The sequence below is a fragment of the Beta vulgaris genome, chromosome 8 (assembly GCF_026745355.1).
Source record: "Beta vulgaris subsp. vulgaris cultivar EL10 chromosome 8, EL10.2, whole genome shotgun sequence".
Lineage (NCBI taxonomy): Eukaryota > Viridiplantae > Streptophyta > Magnoliopsida > Caryophyllales > Amaranthaceae > Beta > Beta vulgaris.
In genome coordinates, this window is record NC_079209.1 from 7,340,665 (window position 1) to 7,359,177 (window position 18,513).

At 37.4% G+C, this 18,513-nt stretch overlaps 1 protein-coding gene across 1 annotated transcript; it reads right to left on the reverse strand.

Moving 5' to 3' along the window:
- Nucleotides 1-9,808: 9,808 nt before the first annotated feature.
- Nucleotides 9,809-17,836, reverse strand: LOC104900916 (protein NRT1/ PTR FAMILY 5.5-like). Its single transcript, XM_019251260.3, has 4 exons — nt 17,096-17,836; nt 16,460-16,677; nt 13,951-14,618; nt 9,809-10,903 (listed from the first exon to the last, which is right to left on the reverse strand). Exons 1-4 carry the CDS (start codon nt 17,148-17,150, stop codon nt 10,021-10,023), a joined length of 1,824 nt encoding a protein of 607 aa, XP_019106805.2. The 5' UTR covers nt 17,151-17,836; the 3' UTR covers nt 9,809-10,020.
- Nucleotides 17,837-18,513: the final 677 nt, after the last annotated feature.

Here is an 18,513-nt window from a genome sequence, read left to right on the forward strand (position 1 = left end):
AGATTCATGTAGGGGACTTTTAGAGCATAAAAGTGGCCTACCGTTGCGTTTATACAAGGTACGTACATAGTCTACGTGCTATATGGTTTAGAAACATGCTTAGGGATTTTTTATTATTAGTATCATGTATAGGACCTTGTTGTTCATATATATGATTTACTGAATTGCTTTACATGTTATTGCTTGTTGCTACATGTAAACTAAGAATATGTTTAATAAGTTGTTTGTATGGAAGTTTGATGCAAGCAGATAAGTTAGTTTGGTATTAATTCGTGAGTGAATTAATGTAAGTAATTGGAATCATGTGTTACATAGATTCTTGAGATTATTTATTTATCTTATAAGAACCGTGGATCTTATTTGGTAATTGAGTTATACCTATATAAAGGTACAGTTTACTGTTGGCTAGGTTCAACAGGCAAGTTAGAAAGAATAAAAGAAGTTAAAAGAGTCTTGATGATAAGTTGTGAAACTTGTTAATTCTAAGATAAAAAGGAGTTTTGTGATTTATGTGATTATTAGCTATATATGTTGTGTGCTTGGTTGGTGTCAACACAAGTATAAAACGAATGCAACGTAAAGTGAAACGAGATAGGTTATAGACTTTAGACTGGTGCACGTCTAGAGTTGGACACTAAGGGTTGGGATTCATGGTGAGCGTGCCGTGAGTTTTCCTAGGATTGGATTGATCACCTTTCCTTATTAGTTAAAGGTTCCTCGATATCGCAGGTCATTTTGGACTACGGAGTCATGACCGTATTTCCTATTTCAGTATAGACAACTCGTCCCATAGCAATTCCATTTAAAAGAAGAAATAAAAGTTTAGAGTCCAGTTCAGTAAGAGTCATCTGCAGTTTGTTATATGTTTATTATTATTTACGTTGTAGTATCATGTTTAGGATTATTTATGCCTGATATGTAGTACTCAGCTTTGCTGATTACGTGCTTGTCTGTGTTTGTGATCATGACTTTGCCTATTGATCCTGTGGTGATCCTTCGGGGGAGCAGAGTCAAGAAAGCATTGACATTACAGGTTCGAAGATGCATACCATGGGGGAATCTGGAATGGAGAGGCTTTTGTGACATTAGTAGTACTTAAGTTGTTCTAGGAATTTATATTTCCAGACTTAGCTTTAAGTTGGTGTGTTTCAGTTCAAACATTGTTTGGTTCTTATTTCATAAGTTTAATAAAGTTGTTTTGTTTTTATAAGTTTTCCGCTGCAAAATTCTGAGTAAGCCGAAACGTTTTCACACGGGCGATAATGCCTGGGTAATTCTCTAGATTTGTTATAAAAGTATTTTCTAGAAAGAGAGAATTATCGGGGTGTTACAGGAGTCGTCATAAAGCTTTGCGTTTTTGCCTTAATCCAGCTGGGGATGCTAGGGTTTTGGGGTTCAGAGCATTAAATGCTCTGTTTCTCTCTCCTTCAAAAGTCGAGTGGTTCAATCCAAGGAGTTTTAGAGTGGCTGTTCAGATGGATTATCTGGTGCGAAGTGATGGTTTTTCGATTAATCTTCTCCCCCTTTTCCAAAGAGGTAATGTTTTTCTTGTCAGTGCATTAAATGTGATAGAACATCTCCTTATGGAGCTCAACCCCTCTCCTAGTCTCTCTCTCCCCTGTGAGATGGTAGTTTTCTGCTATAAAAGGGGATCAAAGGTGAGTTATTACAAAACACCAAAAATCCCCTTTCTCTTTATTCCTTATTCTCATAATCATAATATTTCTGTTACTGGTTGTTTGCATTTAAGTATGAGTTCTTCTAATTCCTTTAAAGATGTTGTGCTTGCTAACCCTAACTCTAAAAATACTCCTCCCTCCATTGGTTCCTTTGATACTACTCCTTCTGCTATTATTGCTCCGTCGGCTTCTGAGCATGCTGATAAGAATGATACTACCCCCCCTCCCAAAGTGTCTTCCCCTCTTTCGAAAGACCCCCCCTGCATTCCCTGAATCATGTGTGTTAGATGACCTCCCTCAGGTTAAGAAAGATATTTCAGAGTTATCTAAGTCATGTTTACTTGGCAAAATGTTGTCTGCTCCTTTAGATATTCGTACAATAATTTCTCGTACTAAGGCTGATTGGAGCATTATGAAAGGTGATGTTGATTATCTGGAAATGGGGAATGGGTGGATCCTCCTGAGATTTGCTAATCCCCAGGACCTTGCTCTGGTCTGGAGTGAGCGTCCTTAGCATATCCAGGGGGATTTGCTAGTTCTCCAGCCTTGGAAGCCTTCTTTTGATCCTTACTTAGAGGAAATTAGGTGGGTTGATCTTTGGGTGAGAATCCCAAGGCTTCCCACTGAGTTACTCAATTTTGATTCGATTGCTAACTTGTTGGCTTCTAATGACATTGGTGCCTTGATCAAGCTTGATCAAAGGTCTCTCCTAAGAAACAAAATCAGGTTTGCACGTGCTTGTGTTCGTGTGGATATCCAAGGTCCTCTGTTGGAGTTTGCGGAGATCAGTAGGTCTGGTGATCTTGTGCATGGTTATGTTATATGGTACGAAGACTTTTCATCAGGTTGTTCTTTCTGTGGTGAGTTTGCTCACTTGATTAATTTTTGTCCATTACTTAACTCTCCTAAGAAAGACATTACTATTCAGCTTATGAAGAACCCTAAACATCACACTCTTTATAAAACACTTGCTAAGGCTGCTGGGCAAGACCCTAACACTACCACTGCTGAGCCAGCAAGAGTGGTTTGTGTTAAGCCCATGCACCTAAGTAAGAAGTCCATTTCAAAACCTGTCAATGAGAAAAAATCTGAGTCTGCTAATGCTGCTGGTCTCCTTCCTATCCCTGCTGGTCAGATTATTAATCATGGTATTATTATTAAGGATGCTTCTCCTTCTGTTACTAAGTTGCCTCCCCCAGACCATGGGAAAGGAAAAGGTAAGATGCTGGTGCCTAATCCTTACCATTCCAGTGACTCCTCTGATAATGAGGCTTTGATGTTCCTAAATCAAGTCTCTTCTCTTATTGCATCTGTTGGAGGAGAGTTGAAGAGCTCTCTGGCTGTAGGAGTGCCCCCCATGTTGTCTTTGCCTCCTGCCCAGCTTGATATTACTGCCCTTGTTGCTAATGAGTTTCAGCCAAACCAGTTGGTCACTGTGACCAATCAGGTGAGTTTCAGTCCTGCTGCCCTCAATGATTCTGAGAATAACTACCTGCTGGATGATGAAACTTCTGATGATCTGGGTGAGTTAAATGCATTTGCGGAAAATTCTTTCCACTCTATTCATTCAGACAGCTCTCTTGTTAGGCAAATTCAACACATGGGGATGGATCCTTCCTTCCCTGTGGAGCTCTCATCTCACTCTGGCTCAGCAAAAAGAAGAATTGAAGACAATGATTGTGATGATGATGCCTCTTCAGCCCTGAAGAGGAAGAGGAACTAATTTTCAGCCCCCCTTCCCTTATTAGACATGGTTTATGCCTAGCTTTTGTTGGTTTTGTGGTCTGTAATTGTTAATCCATGTCGATTGGTTTTTGGAATATCCATGGTGGTGTTAGAAAGCATGCTCTAGAAGAATCAAAGGACTTTTGTATTAGTAACAACATTAAAATTTTAATGTTGTGTGAGGTTAAAGCTCATTCCCCCCCCCCTCCCAAGTAACTGCTAGTGCAGTTGGTTTCCATCTCTATGATTCAGTCCCTACTATAGGGTTTGGAGGGGGTATTTGGTTATCTTGGAAGAATTGTAGTATCAATCCCTTCTCTTTATCAGTTGTTTATAAATCATCTCGCTTTTTAGCATGTGAAATTAGCCTTTTAAATTTAAATATTCAATATATTGCGGTTTTTATTTATGCCCCAGCTCGCAAAGAATGGAAATCTGAGTTTTGGAATGAGCTAATTTTGTATGTAAATTCTTTATCCCTTCCCTTTGTAATATTAGGAGATTTTAATGAAATTTCTCAAATTTCGGATAAACTTGGTGGAGCTCAATACAACTCTTCCAGATCCCTAATCATGCAAAATCTTTTTAGTAATGTCTCTCGTATTGAAATAGCGTTTGTAGGCCAACGTTTTACTTGGCGTAAAAAGAAGGCTGGCCATAATTATATATATGAAAGGCTAGATAGAGGTGTTGCAAGTTCTTCTTGGCTTGGTATTTTCCCGCAAGCTAAAATAAAGCACCATGTCTTTACATCATCTGACCACTGCCAAATCTCTTTAGACTACATGCCTAAAGAAAATACCAAGGCCCCCCCTTCAGATTTGAAAAGATGTGGTGTTCCAGGAAGGACTACGACGCTCTCGTCAAGAGAACTTGGTGTACTATATTTAATGGTTCTCATATGTTTAATTTTACCCAAAAGTGTAAACTTCTAAAAGCCAACTCTAAGGAATGGAACAAGACCCAGTTTGGTAATATTTTTCGTCAAATCCGTCTAGTAGACCAGCAACTACTTGAAGTTCAATCTAAGTTATTATTGCTCCAAGACAATGTACCTCTCCAGAATAAGCAAAATATTTTGCTATCAAAGAGATCTAAGTTAATGGAATATAATCTTCAGTATTGGAAACTGAAAAGTAAAACCAATTTTCTCCTCCTAGGAGATACTAATTCTAAATTATCTCACAGCCGTCGTTAATAGCAAATGAGATCACTCAAGCTTTCAAGGAAAGATTTATCTCTAATCCTAATTGCTCATTTGACACTAATGTTGATTTTCATCTCCTCTCGCCTATGATCTCTCACAATGATAATTATTTCTTGACTTCTATTTGCAACAAGGAAGAAATTAAGGTGGATGTGTTTGACCTTGCCCCGGATAAGTCACCGGGTCCTGATGGTTACCCCCCTTTCTTCTTCTAAAAGTACTGGGGCTTAATTGGTAATTCAGTCTGTCGGCCAGTCCAAGCCTTATTTCACTCTAGTAAAATGCTAAAAGAAATTAATCACACCTTCCTTGCCCTTATTCCAAAAATTGACAACCTGTCTACAGCTAACCACTTCCGCCCTATAAGTTTATGTTCAACTATCTATAAAATCATTTCGAAAATTCTTACTAGTAGATTAAAAGTTGTTTTGGGAAAAATTATTCATCCCCTGCAAGGAGCCTTTGTTCCAGAAAGGTTGATCCAAGACAATATTCTTAAAGCCCATGAGGTGTTCCACGCATTTAGACATAAAACAGGTAAGGAAGGCTGGGTAGCTATTAAACTAGATGTGGAAAAAGCCTACGATAGATTGGAATGGGATTATATTCTCATTACGTTGGCAAAACTTGGTTTTAGCCCTGTTTGGATTCAGTGGATCCAAATCTGTATCTCTTCTGCGTCTTTCTCAGTCCTTGTCAATGGTATTCCGGGTGATCGATTTTTTCCCACTCGGGGAATCAGCCAAGGCGATCCCCTATCCCCATATCTATTTATTTTATGTGCGGAATTGCTTGCTAGAGAGCTTTCTCATGCAAGTAATAGTCCGGACAAGCTAGTAGGTGTGCAGATAGGTAGAACTGGTGTGAGAATTCCTTTCTTAACTTTCGCTGATGATACCATGATTTTTGCTAAGGCGTCAGATCTTAGCTGTCTGAAAATAAGACAAATTTTGGACAAATACTGTTCCATGTCTGGCCAGCTGGTTAATTATCATAAATCTGCTTTTCAATGCTCCCGAAATGTTTCTTCTTCTTCAAAAGCTAATTTTGCTGCCATTCTTGGAATGGTTGAAACGACTTCAATGGCAGACTATTTGGGTTGCCCTATCATAGATTCCAGGGTCTCTAAGGAGACCTTTGTTGGGGTGATATCCAAAACTGTAAACCATCTCCCCAAGTGGAAGGCCAATGCGCTTTCTCAAGCTGGTAGAATGATGCTAATCCAGTCTAATCTGGCTTCGAAAGCCAGTTTTCAAATGCAAAGTTTCTCTCTCCCAAGGCAAGTTCTTATTAAACTGGATTCTACTTATAGAAATTTTTTCTGGAACAAGGATATTTATGCGAAATCAGCTAACCTTATTGGTTGGCACAAAGTCTGTCAACCCAAAATATTTAGGGGAGTAGGGATCCGTAAAGCAGAGGTGAATAATGTTGTGCTCCAGTTAAAATTACTTTGGAAGCTTATCTCCTCTCCTGACAACATTTGGGTCAATCTAGTCCGGAAGAAATATGTTTTTAATGATGATCTTCTCTCTTCTAAAATTCGACCCTCTGCTTCCTGGCAATGGAAAAATCTGATGGCCCATCAAAAAGTTTTTAGACAAGGGCTCAGATGGATTATTGGGAATGGTCAAGATATAAAATTCTGGTCTGATAATTGGGTTTTCCAGTTTCCCCTCGCCTCTAAGGTGACTCCTACTCTTGGCACTGAGGAGCCAATGGTTGGTGAGTGCTTTCTAGAGTCTGGCGTCTGGGATTATCCCAAGCTTCTCACTCTTGTTTCCCCCTCTATAGCCAAGATCATTGTCTCGCTCTTCCTTCCTGTGTACCCCCAAAAAGATAAGCTGGTGTGGGGTCTCACTGCGGATGGTGAATACTCTGTCAAATCAGGAGCTTCCCTTGTCCAAAGCATTCCGAGTGGTACCACTCAAAAAGTCGAGTTTAGTTGGATTTGGGATCTTTGTATCCCCCCAAAAATAAAAAATTTCCTCTGGAAAGCCTGTCATGATGGGATTGCTACTACTAGTCGATTAGAAAAAAGCCATATCTTTGTCCCCCAAAATTGTTGTTTTTGTGACAACCCTTCAGAGACTTTGTGTCACTTATGTTTCGTATGTCCGTTCACAAGGGATGTCTTATCTTGCTTATCGGACAATTATCAGTGGCCCACTCTCCCTTTGTGGGTCTCTTCTCTGGATCTCTCTTCTTTTAGATCTGCTGTGGAAGTGTGTCACTCTAATCTCTCCTTGGTAGACTTAACTCTTTTTATAATTGCCTGGTGGCATGTCTGGTATTTTAGAAACAAAATTGTTTTTAACAATGACAACACTTCCTTTTCTCAAGCTAGTGTCATTATTAGCTATTATGTCAGGAATTGGGATAAAGCTTCTTGCTCTCGGCCTGAAGACATTCCCCTTCGCCTCCCTCCTTCCTCTGCTACGAAGCTTCCCCCTCGTTCGGGCTCGAATCTTATTTGGGAGGCTCCGCCTCCCAACTTTTGTAAACTTAACGTTGATGGGTCCAAGCTTGCAAATGGCCAAGCTGCCTATGGGTTTGTCATTCGGAATAATATGGGTGAAGTCTTTATGGCTTCGGCTAAAGCCCTAGGGGACCACCAGTCCATTATTTTAGCTGAAGCTATGGGTATGTATGAAGGTATAAAAGGAGCTAAGTCTCTTAGTATTATCAATCTGATTATAGAAGGTGATAATCTGACGGTTATCAACTCCTTGAAGCAACTCCACAAGCCTCCCTGGTCTATTTCTAACATTATTTGTGATGCAGTTTCGCTGCTGCTTTGCTTTGACTCTGTGGTGATTCGGCATTGTTTTCGGGAGGCCAACCGTGCTGCAGATTTCATGGCGCACAAGGGTCATTGCTTCCAGAGTGTGCTGGTTTGGTCCCCCCATATTGTATTGACTTTTCCCTTCTCATCCGCAAGGATGTTTTAGGTTGGCCTCCTCATTAAGGAAGGGTAACTTAAGTTTTTTTTCTCCGTATCAAAAAAAAAAAAAAAAAAAATTGAAGTCAATCTTTTTTGCATTAAAAAAATGTAGACTTTTTTCGATGTATAATAAATTAAGCACTAATTGTTCTCTTCGATTGGACCCTCCTAAACAGCTTTTTAATTGCATCAAATTTTAAACAAGTGATTTTAGTACTTGCTCAGGTTCAATTATACTAATGATTTTAATAAAGTAATACTCTTTTCGTCCTAAAATATAGTTTCCATTTTCCTTTTTTCGCGGTAATATATGCAAGTAAAATATAAGAGGGATAGTAAAGATTTTTTATTTATTGAAATAGATGTTGTATGGGAAAAGATGATTTAAAGAGAGAGAATGGAGAATAATTGGTGAAAGAGCATTAATTGTAACATTTTGGTTGAATAAACAAAGGAAATAACAAAATTCAAGAAGGAAATAAATGATGGGACACAGTTCTTTTTAGACAATAAATTACGAAAAAATGTGGAACTAAATATGGAAATGGAAATTATATTTTGGGACACCCAAAATGAAAATGGGAACTATATTTTGGAATTGAGGGAGTAGCCTTGTTACAATTAGAATTTGGTTAATAAATGCTTGTATTGAATTTTTCAAATTTTTTTCCAATTGGTGGCCTTTGAAAAAAAAAATTCATTTAGAAGTTAGATTTTATCATTTCATCAATTATTTTTATATTCAAGCATTGCTCCGATATCAGCTAGTGAACAAGAATTTTTCATATACTCATAAGCATGACTAGTTTTTCTTTCCATGGTTAAAATAAATAAATAAATAAGCATGCAATAGATCTAGAGTCACTAATCTTCAACGCCTCAAGTACAAGTATATACCTACCAAGTTAAGCTTGGGGCGTCTAGTGAAAAGGAGAGCACCTTCCAATCCTAAAGATTATGGGTTCAATCCTTACCAGCGGCACTTTCGGTGTCGAGATCCTCATATTTTTTCTCTTTCCACTCCTAAAATGTCTAGTCCGCTAACATAAATAAGGTTGACTTGTGAGAGGTTTTGTTCTAATAGGGCTACACATCTTATCTACCTTTAAGAAAGTGAAAATACTATCTTTCTTAAGTAGCATATCTTTGACCAAAAACTTAAGAGTCGAATTATTTCTCTTTTAGAAATTGTAGTAACCCTTGTGTGAATCTTGAATCCTCTTTGCACAAATTTTTACCTCCAAATAAGCTATGCTAAGAGTTAAATTTGATTGAAAAAAAAGTATTTTATATCTTAAGTCCAATAAGTGGATCGTCCAATGAGCCCACAAGGCATACAAAGCCTATTAAAGTCCATTAAAACAAAAAACAAAAAAAAGTCAATAACTGGTTATTACCGCATGCCCTTGAGAAAGTGGGTTAATTGAAATGATTAAGTAAGGGATTGAAACTTTAATAGTTGAGTTTCCCTATTAATGATGAATGACATTATGGCTTAAACATTGAGATTCTAGACCCATTTCTCAACTGTTCTAATCCTATAATGATGGTTTTCTCTTATGAAAGTCAAGTTTGACGGAGTTCATGTGCACTAGTTAGGATTGATCTTGGGACCTTCTTCATCTATTTGAGAACGAGTTGTGACTCTTGAATGCCTTAGTATACTCTAATTGATGGTTGAAACTTTTGATAGTGTCAAATTTGCACCATACATTAGCCTATCCCATATATTCCTAAGTCATTGGTACATATTAATGATGGTTATGCTTTAAGAGTTTGCATAGATCGTCCATTGCTTTGTGAACCATGTTCCAATAGATGACTTTGGCTTATTATTTATGTTTATGCTTGATTAGAGTTGTGGTTTAAGCCTCTTAAGAATTAGAAAACCCTCGCGAGACCTCACTCACCCTTGAAAGCGATCTAGGGGTTCAAGGAATATGAATTAGTCATACTAATTTTCATTGGTAACACAGATTGAACCACAACTTAACTGCAATTAGGTTTGCAATATTATTCTAGCTAGAGTCACTAATCTTGAACTCCTAGCACTACTATTCAGTTAATTAATTAATCTAGTTGCTTATTTATAGTTTAAAAACAAAATATGCTAGTGTCAATTTTTCCTAAAACAAAAGTAGACTATTATAATTAGACCAAGAATATAAGATGTGGTGCTCTATCATATGAAAATCAACGCTTTAAAAGAAAATTTTAATGTAAGTTTCAAATTGCTTTTTCTTGGTCTTCAACATCGAATTAATATTCTAATTGCTACCATTAACATATATATTACCTTATATTACCTATAAAAAAGCCCAGTAACCACTAAAAATATACAATTGAGTTGTATTCCACTAATTAATAATGTCATCTCTAGTGGGTCGATTTACTCACTGGGTAGACAAAGTTTCTTCAAAATCTTAATAAGTATAATAATTTGTACATATTTGTTTGTGTTTAATCTAAATTGCGAAAAAGGAACCCAATGGATCATTATGGCGCAGTAACACTGCTGGTGGCTTGTCGAAAACGTTTTTTTTCGATTCTCTAAAGCGATAAAAGCTTACCACCACGACATAGACAAGAAGATTTGCAGCACTTAGTGAAGCTAAGACCCAGAAATAGTTGTCTAAGCGACTTTTGTTAAATGAAGTTTGGAACCAATTTTCCCCGGTAACTTTTTGGCTAATCCTTCCAACTAAATAAACTGTGATTGGACTCACCATGTAACCGATTCCGGATGCTCCCAACGCAAAATGTACAGAATAACGACTCATAGGTGCCGGAAATTGATCCGAAAGAATATCAATTGCACTCGCTTCAAGAATTCCATCTAAGGCACCAAGCAAAGAAAATTGTGGCAAAAGCCAAAATATACTCATAGGTGTTTTTTCGTCTGGCTTGTCGAGTAGATTGTGAAGTTTCACGATTTCCAGCCTTTTTCTCTCTACCATTGCGGCTGTGATGCAACATAATGTAGAACATACCATTGCCACTGCAATTCCGACAGGAGGCACCCATCGTTTACGAGAGCTTGAGGTGCCAACGATTTCATCGGCAATCATTTCAAAGAGCTTAGAGAAAAGTATGTTTGCGAGCACATTGAAGAACAAAAAGACTAAAGAAGGGTCTAATTCAGTCTTCATATTCTCTGCTTGCTCCATGAAGTATGTATCACCTAAGGAAGATATAAGTCCGCAAAGTATGAAGGTCATCCACAAAGGAACAATTCGTATAAATATCTTAGTTGCTTCAATTTCGGTCACCCTACAAAGCCTCCATCTACTTCCTTCTTGTTGATTAAGACTTGGTTCTGGTAGTATAATAGCAGCCTTGTCGAGACACCTATATAGAAACATGAAACATGTTAGTTAAGAAATTAAATGCGATGTTACACTAACAACCATCATCTTGAATAATAGAGTTGACTCATCTGTATCCATAAGGCCATGACTTCATTCATAATCCTGACTCATTATTATCATTTGACATAGAAAAAATTTGTTACAAAGAAGAGATATAGTGAACTGCATAACCTCTATTTCCTCTATTGTGTTAGTCAATGACAAACCCATCCAGACTCCTTTCGCTTATCTAGAGGAATTAGACAAGGGGGCCCTCTATCTCCTTACATCTTCATCCTCTAATAGAGTACCTCGCATCCATTATCAATGAGACTTGTCAGGACTTATCTTAGACCCCTTTTACATTTGGGAAGTCTAAACTCTTTGTGTCCCACTTTGCTATTTGAGGATGATATAATGTTCTTTGGAGAAGCAAACGTCAGAACAGCTAATGATATGGTTCATTCTTTAGATATGTTCCATAGCATGCCTGACCTTCAAATGAATCCCCAAAAAGTTCGGTGTATTTTTTCAAGAACACTGACCATAAGATAAGGGATCTTATCTCCACTAGGCTCCAAATTTAGCCAAGCATGGACCTAGGCTTATACTTAGGCTTCCTCTCACTACACTACGAATTGTATTAGCCTCCTTGTCTCTATCTCTAAAGCCATTAACTCTACTTGCCGCAAGTTATTTTGGGGCGTTAAAGAGGGTGAAACTAAGGTAGCTACCATCTCTTGGGATAAGATAAGTGGACTAGAGAGCTAGGGGGTTTGGGCCCAAGACAGAATAACATTACAAATAAGATCTCCCTTACAAAATTGGGTTGGAAAAAGAACTCCTATGACAACCTAGCTGCAAAAGTAATTTACCAAAAATATTGTACAAGAAGAAATTGCCCCAATTAATTAAGACTTTTAGCAGGAGATCCCATGTATGACAAGATATGGGGAGACAGTGGGAAATCTTCTCTAAATACTTTCGGTGGAGGGGGTAACAGATCTCCTTCTGACATGACATTTGGACTCCCTTTGGTCCTTTGAGAAATCTTGTTCAAGGATCCATGACATCTCAAGAGGATTGTGGCATGGTGGCCAGTACTATCAATGACCTAACCTGGAATCTATAGGACTTATCCCTCCCCCTGCCCACTGATATAGTCTTTTGGATTTTAGAAATCCCCTCCTACCTGACCAGAAGGACACCATGTATGTTTGATGGCCAAAGGAAACTATTTTGACTCTAAAAAAATTTACAAACAAGAATGGCAGAAGAAAATCAACCCAAATACCCCTCACCTTAATTGGAAGAAGTTATGGGACACTATCTGTCTCCCTAAGATCCAGAACTTTCTATGGATCTGCCTCTGGGATAGCCTACCCACTAGAGCCTCCCTCCACAAGAGAGACTTTCTAGATAACCCAAACTGCTCATTCTGTCAGACGGTTGAAAAAAATTAGAAAACATATTATGAGAGATTGTCCTATAGCTAAGGAGATTTGGAACAAGCTAAATCCCCCCCCCCCCAACCAAACTTCTATAATACACCCTTTAATGACTAGCTCTTGATCAATATATCATCCGAGGATCGAATGACAAACCACCACAACATACCATGGGCAACGGGGTTCTCCTTTATGTGTTGGAGAATCTGGATTACATGGAACCAATGGGTCTTTAATTGTAAGGACCTTAAACTGGAACACTTTTTAAAACAATCCTTTTTTCTTGCAGTTGAATTATCTTGCTCTAGACCTAGCCTCACCAGAGGACCACAAACAAACACCTTTGAACCATTCTAGGACCATTATTTTACTATAGTTGTGGATGTCTCTTTTTGCTTTTCCTCCCTCTCAACAGGTATGGGGGCAACTTGCAGAACCAAATCAGGTATATGGATCGAAGTTGTAGCCAATGACTCAAATTTTGCAGAACTCGCTGCCATCAAACTAGCCTTGGACGGGGAAAATGAGAGGAAGTGGCCTGACTGTATCATCTTATCTCACTCCGCTATTGCTGGGGATAATGTTATGGGGGTCACCGGAATTCGTGATAGATATGCTAACATTACAAGCATATCCATGGAGGCCCTGAAGGAAGGATGGGTGCTGCGGGTTCAAAAGATGGAGAAGGATCAAGTCAGCGGGGCTAATGCACTTGCCAAGGCGGTAACAAAAGAGGATCCAAAACATCATGATTTTCTTCAAATTTCTACGTCCTTGGAAGAACCTAAAACTAACGAGCCTAAATATTTCTTTTGACCAATTGTGAGTAGTTTCTAATATTAGGGCCTAGAGGCCCCTAAACTTTGGTACTTAGCTTGTAAACTCTTTCTTTTTACTTAATGCATCCACTTAACCAAAAAAATAAAAGAAGAGAAATAGTAATAAAGAACTTATAAATTTGAAGAATTGCTTTTCCTATAATGCCCATTTGAATTATTGGAAATAGCTCTCACAAACTTATATATGGCTGAAAACACTTTGCGAATTCATAGGTAGGCCTGGCCCTTGTAAACCTACTAAAATGTTACAATGGTATTACATATAGAATTAGCGAGCATAAGATTCTTGGGCATTTAGTTGTATACAATAGGAGTGGATTGAACCTCGAATTATTTAACCATATTGGCGCATTAACATATGAAAAAGGGTAGTAAGTTCCCAAATTTACAGTTTTATTGTTGCAGTAATAAGGGAGACGCTTGGTATTTTAGGAGATCCATATGATAAGAGTGAGATAAAGAGGAATGAAAAATGTGCCAATCTGGAAAAAAAAGAGAAAGAGAGAACTCATATAAAAAAAAGTATGTTGCAACTATTTGAAAAAATTCAAAATAGGAACAGTTGTAACTAAATAACGAATTAAGTATTCTTATTCACTTGTAACATGAGAACTGCCCACATCATTGACAAAGAAAGTTTGATAACTTTATAAACTTTGGGAGTGTGTCCTCTCAATTGCAATTGGTATCCAAGGATATAAGCACACAGGTACAATAAAGAGGAAAACAAAATAACAAAGACTAAGAAATAGACGACGTACCTTAGACCATTGGTGTGAGGCAACAAAGTAGTTTCGCCAAGGGAAGAATTTTCATATAGTTCACCCACGTCCAACGGCTGCTTATAAAACATATTGGCGGAAGCAGCAAAAAGGACCCGAAATACTGTAGTAAAGGGGCTCCCTCGAGGTCCAACATACTTGTAAGAGCAAACGGCGCTTAAGAAAACAAGAAATGAAAAAATCGCAAATATGGCAGAAACTCCAAATCGAACACCCCATGGCTTAACAAACACCACAACTAGGATTCCGACGACAACAATGGTGATACTGAAGAAGTGGAAGAGAAAGCTTCCGCAACATTTACAAAAAATACAAAGGAAGAGCCGCGGAAAGGAGGGTGATGAGATGCCGAAATTCGTAGAGTTAGGAGATAGATTTCGGTTATCCTGATGCTGATCTTCGTCGACATCTTCTTGGGTAATATTATTGAGCATACCATACACATTTGCCAAGATACTCTTTATTTGCTTTTCAGTAAAGAAGTCGAAAGAAGCTACGTGACCCGCTATTCCTATTGCTGTAAAGACTAACGCCACATAAAAGAGTTGTTTTTGGCGGCCTTCAATACATTCAGGCTTGTATTCAGCGCAATTACCATATGACTTGGCTAGAACTGGTGGAGTCGACATCCAAAATAACCCCAGTCCCTATAAAATTAATTACCATATTGGTTATATATGTGGGGCATATCAACATATGATAGGTGGTTTATATTATTTAAGCTCAGAATTAGTTGTTATATGGTCCTGATAATTTAGTACTTGGATTTGATGTGTTTTGATTCTGCAAAAAGATCTTCTATAATATGGTTATCTCAATTCTATCCTTTTGCTATCAAGGAAGATACAATCATAAATCATTACTATACCGTGAAAAATAAAATTTTTACGAGAAGCAATAACATATCAACAAATTCCACTTTCGGCCTCTTATCTTTGGTATAAGTACTCAAAGTTGCCACATATTATGACTTATATTTAATTAATGGAGCGACTCCGTTTCATGTTGACGTGCATGTATTGCATTGTGTCTCCAATTATTTATATAAATTTGGTTAATAATATAAAGATATGACCATATTAGTATGCATATACTATTGGATTCGTTAACATCACAACCGAGTTTACTCATCATATATGGTACATCCAAGACTAATTGTTGCTCATTTGAAACTCACATTTTTAGTATATTTTGCTCATTTGGATGATTTCAGATAATGATGAGCAAAAAGATATCATTGAGTGTACAATGTGTTTATGCTCACAGTACACCTCGGTCTACAATAATTTTTTTTTTTCATCACAACTTGTTATGACTTATGAGTCTTAATGCATTAAAGGTAAAACTAAACCATTGGATTATGCTCCAATACTAGTGAAATACTTTTTTAATAATTAGGACTAGTTGCTAATAATTAGTTAGTGGGCTAACAAGTAATGATCTATATAATGGTCTATTATGTGGGATAAAAGTAGTGGGTTAAGTAGTGAGCATGTTATTAATAGTGTTTTGTATGCCTATTTAAAGGTTGTTTTGTTTAGTTATTTATGTATGAAAAATATAAAAATGTAGTCTTTTTAATTTCTCTTTTTTATCCTCTAAAAAATCCTATATGGTATCAAGAGCATCAGGTTAGACCGTTAGATCCAACAAAAAAAATAGAAATGATGAAGAAAAAGAAGAAGAAGAAAAAAAGGGGAAAGAAAGAGTGTTAAAAAAATATATTTTTAAAAAAAAGTGTTTTATGTGTTTAACTATGGCAAGTAATGGTTTTACTTAGATGTGTGGATGGGTTCCCTTTAGCCTGTGAAATTGTTTTTGGTTAGGGTGATGGGGCAACCTTCACAAAAAAATCAGATTGACAATCTGATAGTGGTGGAAGTCCGTAGTCAATGCAGACACGGTTTCCGGAATTTTAGTAGTGGAAGTGGTCAAATTTGCAAGACTACATCGACGATAGTTTATGGAGAGAAGTGCTCCATTCATTCATTGAAGGTTTGATGAGAAGTGAATCAACAAATTTGAAAATGGTAATGAGAAGTACATTACATTAGGAAGAGAAGTGCTTCCAATTTAATATAGAGAAGTGTTCATGAATATTAAGAAAAAAATTTAAAGGTCCATCATGCGGGAAGAATTACGAACAAGCAAGATTGTGATACAATGTTTAATATTGACTCTCAGAAATTTTGGAGCAAGGGGATGTGTTGGATTGTTCTCCAATACTAGTCAAATAGTTTTTTAATAATTAGGACTAGTTGCTAATAGTTAGTTAGTAGGCTAACAAGCAGTGATCTATGTAATGGTCTATTTTGTGGGATAAAAATAGTGGGTTAAGTAGTGGGCATGTTATTAGTAGTGTTTTATATGCCTATTTAAAAGTTGTTTTGTTTAATTACTTATGTATGAAAAATATAGTCTTTTTAATTTTTCTCTCAATTTTTCTTTTTTCTCCTCTAAAAAATCCTACATCTAAATAGTCACTTACAAGTGCGTTCGAAAGACAGGAGAGGAAGAGGATGCAAAAGTGACCTAGAAAAGCATCCGCAACATAGACAAGAACAAGAGCCAATACTTTAGCTGAACCCCTCCATACGTTAATAATTGCAGCCGCATGTTTGAGATCGAGCTTCCAAACATCAGACAAGTATACCATCATCACCCACAGCATCACAATTCTGGCGAACCAATGTGTCCACTGTAGTCCTGCAAATAATTATTATTTATAAAACCAAATTGAATTTGATATGTATCATATGCTCAAATGATAATATGACATTCTAATTTTGCTTGTCAATAAATTCATATAGGCATTGAAAATAACCCACTAATTAACAATTTCAACAATATATTTTTATAAATAACCCCGTATATGCTTATCTTTTATAACATTATCGTTTGAAATAATTAAGAAATAGACATAAGTTTATTTAGTGTTTGTACTTCCTCTAAACTGAAATAAGTGAAATACTTCTCTCATTTATGTGAGAGCTTTTTGAGAAAATCGTTTCGCTTATTTCAGAATTGTGATACACTACAAGAAAGACACTGCCCATTACTGACAGATTAGAATAAGAACCGAATTGAACAAAATTAGTACCTAATTAAGATATGATTAGATTACCTTGTAGGCGAATCAATCCTCTGCCTTTCTTTGCCGTACCACTTACAATATCCATCGCAAGGTATTTTGAAGAACAAGACTAATTAAGTTGTGACCGAAATAGAGAATTAACTTGGGAAATTGCAGGAGGGGGTGGGGGTGGGTAGTAACGTAGAGAATTTAATTGCATTGCAACTACTATATGGAGATTCTTCTATTTTGTGGTTTATATTATAATCAATTATTTATTTAACTTAAAAAATAAGGAGTAAGTTTTTTTGACCAGCCCTACATGCTCTAGCTTGCTTGATAGTTGATAGCCATGTGTGAGCTGACATGAAATTTACAAGTTGCATGCCTTCTCAAGTCAAATATATTCTTCTATTGATCAACTGGGCAGTTTTCAGGATTTTAAAAGCTATTTTAGATACCACTAGCTCAAGAAGAAGTCAAACCCGTATATTAGCTGAACTAAAAACCCAGCAACTGAAAATGATAAATAATTGAAATTGAGACGTTACTAGTTTATGAGTTGTTCGAGAGTGGGGGATAGCCTAGTGGTGAGAGCTTCCCTCCCGGTTTCAAGAGGTCCCGACATCGATTCTCACCCTTAACAAGTTGAGGTCCCCTTTATTCCCCCAATTTGTCAAGGTTTCTCCTTATCTTATTAAAAAAAAAAATTAATGAATTATTTGATAAACAGTTTAGTTAAGTATTTCAAGAAAAGAACATTTGTTTGAGGTTCAAAAAGCTAGAAAAAATAAATCAATACAATATTATTTGGGTACTACCCAAGTCTGCTGACGGACATACATCATGGCCGGCAGTGTAGAACCAGGACGCGAACTCATAAAAGGTAAGTCAATGCCTCCTCTACTTGAGACCGGGACTGCCGTCGCGGCCACCGAAGAGGACAAAACAAAGGGAATCTTCCCTCTGACAGATTCACTACAGCCATACACGTGTCAAAGGATTACCTATATCCTGTCAGGTGAATCATATGCCTATAAATAGTGAAACAATACTATTTCTACAGGTACATTTTCTCTCATACTAAAAATAGCTTATCTCCCTCTCTCTAAGCTTTCTCTCTCTATAATCCTTACTGGACATTAGCTGACTTGAGCGTCGGAGGGGGTTTCCTCACAACCACCCCGAGGGTAGCTCACGTTTGTTATTTTGCAGATCACCAGTCCCGGATAACCACCATAACTGACAGACACCTCTTGGGCCTGCCACCGTTTCACAACCGAAATAATTTGGCGCTAGAAGGAGGGGCCTCCTATCCTTTCGAGTAACATCCATGGGTGATGCAAACAACAACACTAGTCACGGTCCACAGGAGTTCGATGTCGGATAGACATCCTCTCAGCCTGCCATTACTGGGAAGATAGGGAATCCGTAGTTCAACTATTGGACACCAGGGAATGAGGAGCAAA

What these genes read in the sequence shown, in the direction of transcription:
- LOC104900916 (XM_019251260.3), bottom strand. Translation starts at nt 17,150, where the DNA reads ATGGATATTGTAAGTGGTACGGCAAAGAAAGGCAGAGGATTGATTCGC. An exon ending in CCTGTCTTTCGAACGCACTT is followed by an intron (nt 14,619 to 16,459) that starts GTAAGTGACTAT and finishes TTAATTTTATAG; the next exon opens with GGACTGGGGTTATTTTGGAT. An exon ending in CCTCACACCAATGGTCTAAG is followed by an intron (nt 10,904 to 13,950) that starts GTACGTCGTCTA and finishes GTTTCTATATAG; the next exon opens with GTGTCTCGACAAGGCTGCTA.